The following is a 15,792-nucleotide window of genomic DNA, read 5'->3' on the forward strand; positions in this document are numbered from 1 at the left end:
CATACTGGAGAATTGGGCCTTCATATTTAACCTAGAAGGCCCTGGACCTGGGGGGCAGTCTTTGGGGACCTCAGGGTCAGTGATGAGGGCTATGGCTCTGGGCCTAGGGCTCAGGACTGGGGGTCTTTGGAGGTGGGGATCTCAGGGTGGGGGGGGGGCAGGTCTCAAGACTGGGGAGTCTCTGGGATGAGGGTGAGGTGAGATCTTAGGGCCGAGGGCTCGTGGCTCAGACCTGGGGCTGGGTGCCACCACCTAGGAGGTCTCCACTACATTACACTTCCACCTTTAGTGCTCCCCTCCACGCTCACCTGACCTCCAGCCAAGGAGGATGCAGCTTGGGTCGGCCAGTTGCCCTTTTTCTCCTCATTCTTGGTAGGAGTGGATGCCATCCCTCTGGGAACAGTTGGAGCCTGTTTAGACAGAAACTAGCCCACTTCCCCCCAGAAACCCATCCCACCACTATTGCCCTGCCCAGATTTAAACAGGGCTTATAGACGAACCACCCCGCTGTCTCAGTCCCCACTGTGTCAGATTCTTCTGGGGGGGGGGGGATAGGGGGCACAACAATCCCCCTCCCCATTTCACCCGGTGGGGCTCTCCTTTCTTCTTCCCTCTCAAGCCAAGGCAGCCGACTTGCCTCCCCAGACCTGGCAGATGGGTTGAAATCTTGGGCTACTCAGCAGAAAGGGAGATGGGGCCTCTGCGGCAGCTGTTTCTACAGGGCTTGTTGGCGGGGTGGTGGGGGGAGACAGGGAGGCGGAGACGGGGAAGAAGGTTGGAAAGAGAGGGACCCAGGGCCACACCACTACCCGCTGCTATAAAAACCTTGGTGTCTGCGGAGATTCCGCAGCCCCGTTGCCAGGAGATGTATTAAAGGTTCTAGAACCAAAGGTTAGGGTCATTTTCCCAGCATGCCGCGTTCCCTCCTCCAGCCTCTCCTCCACCACCCTCTAGGTCCCTTCTTGAGGGCGGCGACCCAAGTGCCAGAGGCTTGAGAAGATGGAAAATACCACAGAGTGGAGCCTTGAACCTAATCCTCCTACCACTAGGGGCGCGCAAGAAGCAACCCCGCCCTAGACCGCTTTCCAAACTCTCTAGCCGTCCTTTCGTAACCTGAAGCCGGAGAGTGCAAAAGAGGCCAGAGTTAGGGGGCAGGGAAGGAAAGATGTGGAGTGTACCAAATAACCTCGTCTCTTGGGGATGTCAAGATTCAAAAGGGAGGAATCTTTTCTCTTTCTCTTTGTCTCCGGGAAAACACTTACCCCGTATAAAGAAAAGTAGAGATATTTATCTAGGTTTCCTTGTGTTTTGCCCTCGCCTTTTCAGTTCCTTCTTTTGCCCGGCGTCGACGGTTCTTTTCTCCCCCTCCTCCTTCTGCATTTTGGTACGAGCCATCAAGAGGCGGAGTGAAGAAAAGGAAAAGGAAGCGGGCAGATCTTAAAGGGGCCGCAGCCATTTTTTAAGGCTCTTTTCTTTAATTTTGCAACTACCAGCGCAGAGGGGTGGGTTCTCGGAAGCTGAGCACAGCTGGAGCAGCTAGGACCACAGCTGGAAGCGGGGGCCCCTGCAGGGCGGGCAGCGGCTAGGAGCTGCCCATTGGACTGGCGGGGTGCGCGCGCCCCCTGCACCCCGTACACATCGGGGCCGGCCCATGCTCGGGCCGGCTGAGAGGTTTCACATCTGGGGCTGGGCCGGGGAAACGGGATACTGTACGCAGTTGGCGCGGCCGATGCGCCGAACCGGAGGGTGAGGTCGCGCGGCGGGGCTGGAAGAGCTCTGGCACCTACAGAAGGAGCCCGGGACGGCAAAGGAGCTGCCGCGATGCCAGGCGAAAATGTCTTCCTGTTCGTGCCTAACCTCATCGGTGAGTATTGCCTGCGGCCCTAGGGCGAACTGGGGCAACGAACCTTGGGCGAGTCCGTGAACCCCACCGTCTGTCTCCCCCCTCCCCATCCCAAGGTTATGCCCGGATCGTCTTCGCTATCATTTCTTTCTACTTCATGCCTTGCTGCCCCCTCACGGCCTCGTCCTTCTACCTGCTCAGCGGACTTCTGGATGCTTTCGATGGACACGCTGCTCGAGCCCTTAATCAAGGTGACAGACACCTCTCCCAGCCAGCTTTGGGGCCCGACAACTCCCTGCCCCCTTCCTCGTCAGGATCTCAGGGTGGGCCGGAACTGGGGAGTCTGAAGGGCTCTGTCATTCCCATCTCTATAGAAAGCAAACAGAATGGCCCGGTTTTGTATCAGAAGAGATTTAAGCTAGTTCTTGAGAAACACTTAACTGATTGTGAGGGATGTCGGATAGCAAGACTGAACGGCTGTGGCAGTGCTGAGGGTCTCTTTGAATATGAATCCAACAAGTGTTTTCTGAGGGCCTACTGTGTGCCAGACACAAGCAATAGGGATTCTGGAAGGCATGTTTAGAGGAAGAGTGGAGAGGGAAACCATGGCTTCTGGAAGACTGACTTATTTTTTTAAATCTGTTCTCCAGACGCACTTCTGAGACTTCCACTGAGACTTCAAGTCTCTCTGTCTTGACCTGGAGCCTTGGCTCTGGGATTGATGAGTTGTAGAGATAGCTGTCCACCCCCATCCTAAACTGTTCCCTCTACATGCCCTTGCCTTCTCATTTCATATCATGGTGACCCTTGCCCATTGACCTCTCACTCCCACTGATATCAGCCTGCTGTTCTCCCCAGGCAGTGAATAGTGAACACTTCCAATCTTCTAGAGTCTGCATCAGAGTGATACACCAACTATGGCATGTGTCGTGGGTCCATTGCGCCTAACAGCCCCTTCCCATCTAATAGTCCTGATTTTTCAGGGACCCGGTTTGGGGCCATGCTGGATATGCTGACGGACCGCTGCTCCACCATGTGTCTGCTGGTCAACCTGGCCCTGCTGTACCCTCGAGCAACCCTTCTCTTTCAGCTCAGTATGAGCTTGGACGTGGCCAGCCACTGGCTGCACCTCCACAGGTCTGCTTCGATTCTGGGATGCCTGGAGGAGTAGACAGGTTGAAGAAGACACTACGGTGGGAGGGGTGAGACTAAATGGGAGGGTGTCTGGGATGGCTTCTTGGGGGGTCTTCATTTTTGAGCCTCTGCTTTGCCCATGCCAAGTCCTGACCCTCTCTGAATCAGTGTCAGTCCTATTTACAGTTGAATTAAGCAATTCTTAAGACCTTTCTGGCTGGATTTTCCAGGATTTCAAATGGGTAATAGCTCGTGAGAAGGGGTGTGAGAGCTTTCGAATGTGGCATTTGAATCCTGACTCTGCCCCTAACTAGGTAATCATGGGGCTTTGGACAAGATACTCTGGTCCTCATCTGTGCCTCAGTTCATCTGTACAACAGAGGCAATCCCAGTACCTACTACATGGGGTCGATGTGAGACTTAGAGGGATGTTAGTGGTAATGTAAACTCATGGATACCCCCTACTTACTCCCCAAGCTCTGTGGTCCGAGGCAGTGAAAGTCACAAAATGATCGACCTGTCTGGGAATCCGGTGCTTCGGATTTACTATACCTCCAGAGTGAGTATTTCTACCCCTCCCTTTATTCACTTAGCTTATGCCAGATCTTAGGCTGCGCCCTGGTCCGAGCCCTGGTCCCAAGTTAGGAGAGGCAGCCTAGAGGGACAGCCAGCCCAGTCTCCCAGGGAAGGAGGAGCCTGTAAGCTGAGACACGAAAGAGCAGGATTGGTGGGGAGGACTATGAATTGTTCCAGGCAGCAAATGGAAATGAGGCCCTTGTGCTTGTGACACCCCTTCCCCCGCCCCTCCCCCCCCCATATGTTCCTCCCTGCTACCTACCTGCCTGAGAGTTTGGGCTCCCTTTCCCTGAGTGAGTGGGCCGGGCAGGAAGGGGTATACTGCCCTGCCCTCTTGCTTAAGCAGCCTTTTTTCTGTTTGTGCAGCCTGCTCTGTTCGTTCTGTGTGCTGGAAATGAGCTTTTCTACTGCCTCCTCTATCTGTTCAGTTTCTCCGAGGGACCACTAGGTAGGAGCTGAGGGGCTGGACAGGAGGGTGGGAGGGGCTTCTGGCCTGCCAGGGGAGGTGAAGGCCTCAGACTCCTAGGCCGGTCCCTGCATCTCATTTCCTTTGTCTCTCCCCTGCTTCCTTCCCGCAGTTGGCTCTGTGGGTCTTTTCCGCATGGGCCTCTGGATCACTGCCCCCATTGCGTTGCTGAAGTCCGTCATCAGTGTCATCCACCTGATCACAGCCGCCCGCAACATGGCTGCCCTGGACGCGGCAGACCGTGCCAAAAAGAAATGACCCTGGAACCTCCAGTCCCCCAGCGCCCACTTGCCCTGGGAGTCTCACTGTGCCACACGGCTCCCCTTCCCCTCCTAGGAGGTCCCAGTCTTACATCTTCCTAATGTGTTGTCCAGCCCACTGGGATAGGGGTCAGCCTCTCTTTGGTGATGTCATGTTCTCCAAACTCCTGAGGACTAGTCCCACCCCTGTGAGCCCCAAGGACGTGGGCTTCTGTTGAGGAAGGATACTCAAGGGCCCCACCTATACAGGTGATGATACCCTGGGGCCCCAGGAGGCCTGAGGATTGGGCATTGTCATGCCCTGCTGACACAGCCCTGGAGGCTGGCTTGGCCAAGATTTTAGGGACACTTGAGTGAGGGAGATGATGTAGGGGCCAGGGTCCCCAAAAGGCAGGGGAGTCAGGCTTCTACCCCTGGGCAGAGGCAGCCTGGGGGTGCCACACCCAGGAGGGAAGGGACCTTCTAGATCCTTCTCTGTTGCAGTTTCCTCTGTCCTGTCTACCCTGGACCTGGAAGCCTTGATAATAAAGGTGGGAACTTCACTATCTGGACTTGGTTTCCTTTGAGAAACTCTTGGACCAGGGCCTGGGTCCAGGGGAGCCTTAGGGAAAAAAGGAAAATGGAGCTGGGTCCCTAGTTTGCTGACTGGCTCCTTTCTGCTGTTCCACGGTACCCTCAGAGGCCCTCTCTGCCACCCAAGCACATGCCATGTTGTCTCTACCCACCTGCTTTATAATGTTATTTATAACATTGTCTGCATTTATTTGTATTCTTGGTATTTTCTACCCCCACTAGGATGTAAACTCCATGAGGGCACCTACTTTTCTTGTTCCCTTCTCTGCCCCTGGAGTGAAGACTAACCTTAACGTGCCGTATAGTAGCTACTTAGTAAATATTTGTGAACAGATCGGTTGGTTTCTCAAAGTGTACTCTAGGGATAGTGGGCCCAGAAGTCTGCAATTTTAACAGTTTTTGAGCACCTAGCATGTACTAGACATTGTTCTGGGCATCAGTCCCTAACAGCTACTCCTACTATTTGAGCTTTCTCTGCCGCCTGGCACCTGCTTTCTTTTTGAAAACTATATTGGGCCTGCCATCTGCCAGACCCTGTACTGGGGGTTCTTTGCAGATGTTACTCATTTAATCCTCATAAAGCTCAGCCAAGTGGCCCAAGAGGCAGTTGGTGTCCAGAAGAGCTGAAACTTAGCTGATGTGTATTGAGCTTCAACTCTTGTTCTAGGCACAGAGGACTCAGTGGGGAGCTCTGCAGCTGGCTTCCGAGCCCTCTTGGAGGTCACAGTCACAGAGGAGCAAAAACGGATTGGTTAGGGAGTAGAAACCTCGCTTGGGTTTGGTGAAGGGGGTGGGTAACCCAAGCTGCATAGGGATTGAGGAGGGAAGGGCTAGCAGAGGAGGGAAGGGCTAGCAGAGGAGGGAATAGTACAGTGGCAGGGAGGCCAGAGAGCACCCTGGGAAACTGCAGAAATGGAAGTAGATCAATTCAGCTGAAACACTTAAGTGCTGGGGGTGAGGTGGGGCGCTGATGAGAGATGAGGCAGAAGAAGCCAGCAGGACGGCCTGAGGAGCCTTGTAGGGCATTTAGACTTTATCCTGAGGGCCACACGGAGCTGCTGAGGGGATTTTTGTTTTAAATAGGTAAAATATTCACATAAAACTTCCAACACTGTAGAAGGATGACAAAATAGTCTCTTCCCGCCTCAAGCTGTCAGCTCTCCCTAGAGGCAACCACTACTACTAATTTCTTGTGTATTTGTCTAAATAAATCCCTTACATCTGTACATAGAGATTTCCATATTTTAAAATTCATTCTATATATTCGCTGCTCTGCTAACAAGTTACCGCTGTTCTAAGTGCTTTTTTGTGTTATTTCATCTAAGAACCGTTACATACGATATGATAATCCTGTTATTGTGCTCATTCTACAGACAGGAAATTGAGGTCCCTGAGAGGGTCCCAAACTGGCCAGTTTGGCTCCAGAGCCTGCCCTCTTAACACTGAGGGTACTCAGCGCTGCCGTTTCGGCAGTCCTCATAATGGCTGCACACTGTTCCGTGAATTATTTAATCAGGTCCTGCTACTGTGAACAATGCTACGCTGCAGCAGACCGTCTTGGACCTCTTTTGGAGACAGTTGGGATGGACACTGAAAGGCTTTAAGCAGGGCAGTGGCAAGGAAGGATTTTGGCTCGAGAAGGATAATGCACAAAGCTGAGTTGCCCCTCCAACTTCCAGTGTGCCCCTGTCCGGCTTCCTGCTCCCAGTCAAGGTGGGGGACGAATAAGGGGCAGCTTGCGCCCTGAGAGGGCGGTAGGAAAGGTGCCCTCCCAGCTCCTGCTCTGGAGCTCTTTTTCCTTCCCATTGTCCTTTGCGAGTCAGCTGTCTTCTCCAGCCAAACGAGCCCTCTGAGCACTCGCCCAGGCCTAAGAGCAGGGAACCCTCTGCCCTGCCAGTTCCCGCAGCCCCAACTGGCTCCTTAGTGCTTACAGTGACGTCAGAAGTCTGTAACTTATCCAGCTCTGTGTGAGCTAAGAAAAGGAGGGCGAATTGGGGAGGAGAGTGTAAGCACCTTCCACTCAAGTAGAAGCACTGAGGACCCCAGGAAGGGCTTTTTAGCCCCTCTCCCATGGGAGAGGTCTGGAAGTCAGTCTGCTACCTTCTGTCCCATGTCCAGTGGCTGGACTGAACTCAAGAAGAACCTGCAGAGCACAGACCCTGCATTCATAGCCTGGAACCTGTGACCTGTGACCCCTTGGGGGTTTAGGGTAGGGAGTGGGGAATAGGGGAAGTCTGGGCTGAACTGGGTCCCAAAAAAACCAAACCCGTTGCCGTCAAGTTGATTCTGACTCATAGTGACTCTATAGGACAGAGTAGAACTGCCCCATAGAGTTTCCAAGGAGCGCCTGGTAGATTTTGGTTAGCAGCCTTTTGGTTAGCAGCCATAGCACTTAACCACTACACCACCAGGGTTTCTGAATTGGGTCCTGGAGTCACTATATTTGATCTACGGAATCTAGTGGAGCCACACTGTATGTGCAGTATAACTTTCTGGAATTCAACTATATGCTTGTGGACAGAAGGAATAACTACCATGCAGAAATTGCATTTGCTCATTCCACTCAATAAGCCTGTGCCTCAGAGAGGGCATGAGATCTTACCAAGACTGCTGTTCTCTCAGGTGGTCTTGGGTCTCAAAGTGTGATCAAAAGTAACACTAGCTATTGTAACAAACCCCAAAATGTGTGGTGGCTCTACCACGAAGGAAGTTGATTTCTAACTCATGTAAAGGCCTGTCAGGTGCTCCTGACTGGGAAGCTTCTCCTGCAAGCAGTGATTCAGGGACTCAGGCTGCTCCCATCTTAGAGTTCCGCTATTGTTAACACATGGCTTCCAAGATTGCCCTGCCTATTTGCATCATGCATGAGGCTTGGGAAGGCATGGAATTAGCACATGTTACTTCCATTCACATTTCATTGGTTACAACTCAGTCACAGGGATGCATCGAAGTGCAAGGAGGTTGTGAAATATAGATTCGTGTGTGGGCCTAGGAAGAAGAGGAAATAGGTTTGATAAATAGCATCTGACCATGCTGAATGTGATTCTGCTGTTTAAAGACATAGATTCTTATAAAATGGGTCCTTAAACATATCAGTTACTTCATCTGGTACTCAACCAAAGAAAAGCCCAATGCTGGAGAAAAACAGATGGGCTGTGTTGAATTTAATCGGAGATCATACTGTACTGTATTTTATGGGCAATTTAAGAGACTTTCAAGAGTAATTTGGTAACAAGTGTTTGTCCCTGAAGGGATTGACTTGGAATCTGGCTCTGATGTAAACTGAGCTCCACTATTTCCAGCAAGGCCTATTTGCCTGTCACTGGGATGTATCTGTCCCACTCTACAGTCAGTGCTGGGTCCATCCTCATGCATACAATTTAAAGAGCGGTTTCCCATGTTACCTAATTGGGTCTTACAATCCTGCGAGGTAGATGTAGCAGTCAGGCTAGGCTGCCGATGCCATGGAGTGCAGCCCTGGAGGCCTTGATGGGGTGAGATCTATGGGCAGGGGTGGGGGGTGGGGTGGGCAGTGAGGAGCTAGGGCACGTCCTCTGTGGGAACAGGAAGGAAGACAGGGAGTTCAGATGCCAATGGTTTGTTAGATTTGCTGCTGGGAGGGGGCGGACTTTCCTGCCCAATTTGCTTCTATTTTCTCAATGAGGTGAGAGAAAGTGGGCCGAGGTGTAGTTGAGAAGAGAGGAGGTGTGAATGGTTGTCTTGAAAGGGGAATCCCACACAAGATAGAGAAGGGTAGTCAGAGCCCATTAGGCCTCCCTTGAAATTTGCTGCCATGAGTTTCAAATGAGATCTATCAGCAGGGTGGGGTATTTCTCTTCCAACAGCATGCAGCTAGTCAGGCGCAGGCAGGCAGGCACGGCAAGGGGTGGTTGGTAGAAGAAGGGATGGGATTTTCCCACTAAGTGTCATGGGGAGGGGGAGGGGCGAGGGAGTTAAGGGAGGTTTCAAGTCAGTGATTGCACTGATAGACCCTTTAAGCTGGACAAAGATGAAAATGAAAAGGAGGTTGTGGATGATGAGAAAGTTGTTGAGGTTAACACTGAAGCTTTGAGGTAGAGAAATGGCTGCTTGGAAGGTGAGGATGGGGCAGCAAGGTTGAGGTTTTAGAGGCTATGTGGTTATTAGCAATGACAAGGTCAAAGGATGCCAATAGGAGCGGGGACTGAGATGGGAAGGAACCTACCACATATCCACTTCGGCCAATCTTGCCTACTTGTCACCCATCCCTAGAGGCCCTTAGTAATAAACAATGCTAACTTTTAACACTTAATATGCACCAGGAACCAGATTCAGAGCTCTAAATTAATCGCCTCTCCTAAGGGAAAAGGTAGGAGAGCTTTGGGAGGATGGGAGGCTGACTCACTTACCTATTCCATCAACATTGAGCCAGCACCACTGAGTGCTATGGACTAAACAAAGACAGTCCTTGCCTCAACAAACTCATACTTGAGTGGAGCCATTGGCCACACAAATGCAACTCAGCTTAAAAAGATAGAAGGCCCATGGTGTTAGGCCCCAGTAGGGGAAAAGGAATAAGACCCTAAGAAGAAGTCATCCATTACATTTGCACCTTCACACCAACCCTATTCAGTAGGGGAATTGCTGGCCCATCTCATAGACAAGGAAAGGAGGTCAGAGAGGTTGAGTTGCCTCCTGTAGCCATATGGTGAGTAAGCCCAAGCTTTTCCCTCCTCCCCTGGGATCTTTTCATTCCCTCAGCACCAACCAGGCATGCCTAGCATCTATAGCTCTACTACCTGGAAGGGACTGGTGCACCTTATAGCATCCACTTGTGCAACCAGACTGATCGTGCCTGGCTCCTTCCCCTTTCAGCAGAGCTTCTAGACTTAGACTCTGAAGAAAGACCTGGCATTCTACTTCTGAAAATCAGTCAATAAAAACCATATGGATCAGAACAATTCAATCCGCACCTATTACGTGGATGGCACGGACAGAATTTTGTTCCATTGTACATGGGGTCACCATGGGTTGGAAGTCGACTCCACGGCAGCTAACAACAACTGATTATGTTAGCTCCCTCCCTCCATGCTTCCAAAGAGCCCAGACCAGAAGCTCAGGGACCTACTCCAGTTCCTACTGCCCCTGGGCAAGATCCTCCTCCCTGATCTGAGGAGGGACATACTGACAGGCCCTACAGGTGCACGATTTGACCAGTAGGTGGCGCCAAAAGAAGCATCCCAAAGGATAGGGGGGTGGGAGGCTGGGATGGATGACTGACAGCTGGAGGGTTAGACCTCCAGGGAGGGCTTCCTGGCCAGGCTGGGCAGCAGGAGGAACTGGCAGTGAGAAAAGATGTTGCTAGTGTAGGAGCCATCCCAGAGGGGTTGGCTGGGCTAGCCAGGCAGGCCTTGTCCTCCCACCTGTGGCTTTATCTCCCCAAACCGAGGTCCAGGAAAGCTGACTACCTATCACTGTGACTTCAGGTTAGTCTTCTCCCTGCCTCAGCTTCCTCTCCACGTTACAAACAAGAGTAGTCCCTAGTAACTGTCTCAAGGTTACAGGGGTACTCCTCATCACCATGTGGGTGTTCCTAACAGCTGGAAGAGCGGGGGGGCACTTGAGAAGCAAGCCTTCTTGGGGACTGGGCCCACCAGCCACCTTCCTGGCTGGGGACTGAGCCTCAGATCCTGCCCCCAGTAGACCCAAGGCTGTGTTGAAGAGATTGATGGGAGTGGAGCCGTCAGTGATGAGGGCTGATTTCAGGCCCAGGCTCTGGAGCAGTTTTACCTGGAGGGAGGGAGGAGGAGGGTGAGAAGATGGGGTCACGTCTCCTATCTCCATGACTGCCTCTCTAGGACAGGCCCCCAGCCACTTTTGCCTGACACTGTAGCTGTCTGCCACCCCATCCTCAAAGGATCAGTCAGTGAAAAATGAACAGCACAAGGGAAACCTGAGGGACTACCTCTCCAACAGCTCAGCATTTCACACCTTTGCTTGCTCTGTTGCAGCCAGAGTCCTTCCCGTTCATTAAATGTACCAAGTTTGTCCTCTTTGTGTTTTTTCACTTGGACTCTCTGGTAGGAAACTCCTCTCAACTCCATGGAGGGCTCAAGTGCTCAGAATGACTTTACTTAAAATGACTAATCTGAAGAGACAGCCCCTCATCATCTCACCACCCTGTTTGACTTCTTTTGAAGCACTTGTCACAGACTGATGCTGTCCTATTTGTTTGAAGCTCCCCATGAGCTTCAGCTCACCACTGGGTCTAGTACAGTGCCTGGCACATAAGGGAAGCACAGTATTTGAGCATGATACTGTGCTCAAATGATACAGAAATCATGATACATGATACAGGGGCAGTTCAGTCCCTGTCTGACCTCATCCCTCTGCCTAAACATCTTTCTAGACATCTAGAAAGATGTATTTGCCTCCCTGGCCTTGCCTTCTTTGTTCTAGTCTGGTCCCAAGACAAATACCCGTCCTCTCCTGCCTTCCCCAACTCTCATCTGCATCTCTGGCCCAGCCACAGCAAGGTCCCTGATGGTCCTGGGGCCTCTGTCATCTATTTGAACTTCTTTACGTCCAACTCACCCAGCTGCTGGGCCTTGCTCACCTCCAGCTCCATCTGGGCTTGGGCATAGACTAGTTGTAGCTCCTGCACTTTCTGTACTCATTGGAGCTCAGCCTGGAAGAGAAAAAATTCAGAATTCTTTTAGCTTTGGCCCCTTGGAATTATCCAGCAAGTTGTTCTAGCCACAAGCCTAATGGAACTAAGGTGAAGGGGATGGAGTTGTAAAGCTGCAGTCAGTTAGGCATGAATCCTGGCTATGCCACCTTTTATTTGGTGCATGGGAAGCCCCTTAATCTGAGCCTCAGATCCCTTACCTGTAAAATGGAGATAATGCTTACCTTGAGGGGATTTCAAGCATTAAAAAAGATCATGCATGTAAAACATATGCAATACCTGTTATAAAGCTGGCTAATATATGAGTACTTTTCTATAAAATAGGTGTAATAATCCTTACCTTCAAGAAAGGTGAATTTATATAGGCAAAGAACTTTGTAAAATACAAAGTACTTGAATAGGGCTTTATATTAGAGTACCTATTTGGTATCCTACCTGGCTTCAGGGACTATAGTGAAAATAGTCAGGACCGACTATGGTGGGAGAAGCTGGTAGTACAAAGTACCAGAGTTGGAGAGAGGCCTACCACCCCACTTAAATAGGAACCTGAAATTTCTACCAGGATCCGAACACATTCTCTATGGATCAGAATAGAGAAGTAGACACATTCTGGCCCCTCAAAGTTACTAGGGGGACAACTAAGAGTCTGAAGAAGTAGGCATGCTCTGGACCCTCAAAGGGAAATAGGGGAGACAGCTAAGAGTTTGGAAAACAAGATAATGCCAGAGGGTCCTCTTTGTGTTTTTTCACTTGGACTCTCTGGTAGGAAACTCCTCTCAACTCCATGGAGCAAGATGGCAGTGTAAGCAGCAGCATGCTCCGATTCCCCCACAACAAAATCTGAAATAACAAGCAGAAATTAATGGAATCAATAGTCTCGGAACTGTGGAAATTAGTCAAAGAGTTAGAGCATCTAAGCAAATACTGAATGAAGAAAAGGTTACATATAAACTGTAAGAAAGCATTGGTTCTCCACCTGTCTGTGTCCCGCCTTCTCCCCAGTTTGGCACAGCCATCTTGGGGTAGCTACAGTGACTGGTGCACCCAGACAGGGAGCCAGGTGTTGGAATGGCAACAGTTGGTGCCTTCAGGTGAGGGCCTCGTGTTGGAGCAGATGACTACATCCTTCAACAATTAAAATAACAATAACAACAATAGAAGAAGAAGAACAAACTTAGGGAAGGGGAAGAAGCTGATTCCGAGTTACCACCGTATAATCATCAAATGTCCTGGTTTCAACAAAAAATAACAAGATATATGAAGAAATAGAAAGACTAGCCCATGCGAAAGACCACAATAAAGTGACAGAAATCATCCCTGAGGAAGGACAGATAATTCTTACTAGATAAAAACTTTAAAACAACAGTACTAAATATGCTCAAAGAGCTAAAGAAAAACGAACAAAGAACTAGAGGAAATTGGGAAAATGATACAGGAAGAAAACTAGAATTTCAATAAAGAATTTTTTTAAAAGAGCCACACAGAAATACTGGAGTTTAAAAGTATAATAACAGAAATGAAAATGACACTGGAAGAACTCACCAGCAGATTTGAACTGGTAGAAGAAAGAATTCATGAACTTGAGGATAAGGCAATTGAGATTATTGAGACTGAGGAACAAGAAGAAAAATGAATACAGCCTAAGGGACTTGTGGGACGCTATCAAGCTGACTAATATACGAACTATTGGAGTCCTAGAAGGAGGAGAGAGAAAAAACAAAAAGACTATTTGAAGAAAAATGGTCAAAATCATCCCAAATCTGAGGAAAGACATAAATCTACACATTCAAGGAGCTTAACGAACTCCAAGTAGGATAGGGCTCCAAGTAGGAGAGCCACAGTGAGATGTATTATTATCAAACTCTCAAAAACCAAACGTAAAGAGAAAATCTTGAAACTAGCAAGACAGAAGCAAATCATCACAAACAAGGGATTCTCAATAAGATTAAGTGCTGGTTTGTCCTTAGAAATCTTGGAGGGCAGAAGGCAGTAGGATGACATATTTAAAGTACCGAAAGAAAAAAAAACTATCAGACAGGAATTCTATATCTGGCAAAACTGTCCTTCAAAAATAAGGGTGATATGAAGACATTGCCAAATAAACAAAAGCTGAGGGAGTTTGTTACCACAGGACCTGCCCTATAAGAAACGCTAAACAGAGCACTTCATATTGAAAAGAAAGGACACTAGACAGTAACTCAAAGATGTATGAAGAAATAAAAAATGATCTTTAGTAAAGGTAATTTAATGAATAAGTATAAAGGTCATATTTCTAGTAATTTTGTATTGTAATGCTACTTGTTATTTCTTACATGATTTAAAAGACAAATGCATAAAAATAATGATAAATTTATGTCACTGGAGGCACAATATACAAAGATGTAACTTGCAACAACAACATAAAGAGGGGAGGAGGAACAATAGGAGCAGAGTTTTTGTATGTTTTTTGAAGTTGTTTTCTATTTAAACTAGGTTGTTATAAGTTTAGAATGTTAAATGTAATTACCCTGGTAACTGCAAAGAAAATATTTAAAAAATATACACAAAACAAAATGAAAAAAACAATCAAAAGCGTTCACTACAGTAAATCAAACACAAAAATAGGCAGTATTGGAGGAAATTAGAGATGAAAAAGGTAGAAGACACACAGAAAATAAATAGCAAAATAGCAGAAGTAAGTCCTTCCTTATTGGTAATTACTTTTAATGTAAACAGATTAAGCTCTCCAATGAAAGGCAAAATGGACAAAAAAACATGTTCCAACTACATGCTGTTTACAAAAGACCCACTGTAGACCTACCGGTAGGTTGAAGGGGAAAGAATGGAAAAAATATTCCATACTAAGAGTAGCCAAAAGAGAGCAGGAGTGGCTATATCAATATCAGACAAAACAGACATTAAGACAAGACAATGCCAGAGTGTGTAAACTGAGTGCCAAAATACACAATACTGTCTAGGACAGAAATAATTCCAAGATGGAAAAGATCAAAGGGCTGGAATTCTTGGAAGCTTCTTGGAGGGCCTTCAAGGATTGGGAAGGCAGGCATTCCATGTTGGGCCTGCAGGCTGGGTATGAACATTGGACAGAGGTAAACTTTGTGGCTAGAAGGGTCAGGGAAGTTGGAGAGCAAGCTTCACATGAGGGATGAAGTCAAGGTTACAGGCTGGCTGGTGTTCCCACGACAGCCTTACTCCCTCTCAGCTGTGTGTGAACTTGGGCAACATTCTCCAGCACTTTTCAGTTCTTACTTACACTTATCTTTCAAGTCAGCAGCTCAGAAAAACTTCAGACCATCTTCATCAATAAGCTATCATACCCTACATCCTTCACTGCATTTATCATCCTCAAGTTCATCTGCCTCTTCATTCAGACTTGGCTCATTCCAGCAGCACATGGAAATGGTACAGGACCCTGGTCAACAGCAAAGACTCTGGAGCCAGACTTTCCAAATTTAAATCCATTTCCTAGTTGTATGACCTTGGGCAAGTCATTTCACCTGTGAGTTTGGGTTTCCTCTTTTGCACGACAAAGGGCAGTACCTACCTCATAGGGTTGTAGTGAAGATTAAATAATACATGTTCACAGCATTCTCAAGGTGCTTATAAGCTCAATATAAGTATGAGGAGTAAGCTTCTTTTTTTTTTTTCCTTCATCAGCTCTGACTCATGGTAACCACGTGTGTCAGAGTGGAACTGTGCTCCATGGGGTTTTTGTTTGTTTTTATTGTGGTTAAGTATATAGGTAGCAGAACATTTGCCATTTCTACAGTCTTCACTAGTACAGTTCAGTGACATTAACTGCGGACCAGGCCTTCACTCTGGGGTCCCCATCACCATTCCACCACCAGGACCTGGATCGCATGGCACCTTTAATGGTCTGCCTACTGCCATCCTGGCCCCCAAGGATCCTTTGTCTACTCAACAGGTAGTAGACTCAGTGTGATTCAGATACCACCCCTGCTCCTGTGACTTCCCACATTGCTCATGATAAAACCCAAGCTCCTTTCTGTGACCTTCCATGCCCTCTGAGGTCCAGCCCTGCTGCCCTGCCACCTGCCTTCCAGCCTTTTCCCCTAGCTCACATGCTGCAGTCTTTCTGCTCCTGAATGCAAGCTTGTTCTCACCCTAAGGCGTTTTGCACTGGCTGCTTCCTCTGCCCAGAATGCTAATCCGAACTCTGCAAGGCAGGCTTCTTCTTCAGCCTCAGCCCAAAGATGACCTCCTTGGAGAGCCTTTTTCTTTCTGCCCCAAGGGAAGCAGTGCCCTTTGCCCA

General features: G+C 48.8%; 1 protein-coding gene across 2 annotated transcripts in view; it reads left to right on the forward strand.

The window, feature by feature from the left end:
* Window positions 1–1,444: 1,444 nt before the first annotated feature.
* The window catches only part of CDIPT (CDP-diacylglycerol--inositol 3-phosphatidyltransferase), a 14,691-nt gene continuing 343 nt past the window's right edge, over window positions 1,445–15,792 (forward strand). Inside the window, exons 1-6 of one of the 2 annotated variants that reach the window (XR_002825661.1) lie at window positions 1,445–1,864; window positions 1,960–2,094; window positions 2,827–2,980; window positions 3,455–3,536; window positions 3,920–4,001; window positions 4,132–4,809. Coding sequence is in view for 1 of the 2 variants with exons in the window: in XM_004386653.2 (XP_004386710.1) it covers window positions 1,822–1,864; window positions 1,960–2,094; window positions 2,827–2,980; window positions 3,455–3,536; window positions 3,920–4,001; window positions 4,132–4,277 (642 nt within the window). In the remaining variant the exon portion in view is untranslated. Of the gene's footprint in view, window positions 1,865–1,959; window positions 2,095–2,826; window positions 2,981–3,454; window positions 3,537–3,919; window positions 4,002–4,131; window positions 10,021–15,792 lie in introns of those variants that run through there. The other variant, XM_004386653.2, reaches the window with a different exon arrangement.

Source organism: Trichechus manatus, unplaced genomic scaffold, assembly GCF_000243295.1.
Source record: "Trichechus manatus latirostris isolate Lorelei unplaced genomic scaffold, TriManLat1.0 scaffold00170, whole genome shotgun sequence".
In the NCBI taxonomy this organism is placed as follows: Eukaryota; Metazoa; Chordata; class Mammalia; order Sirenia; family Trichechidae; genus Trichechus; species Trichechus manatus.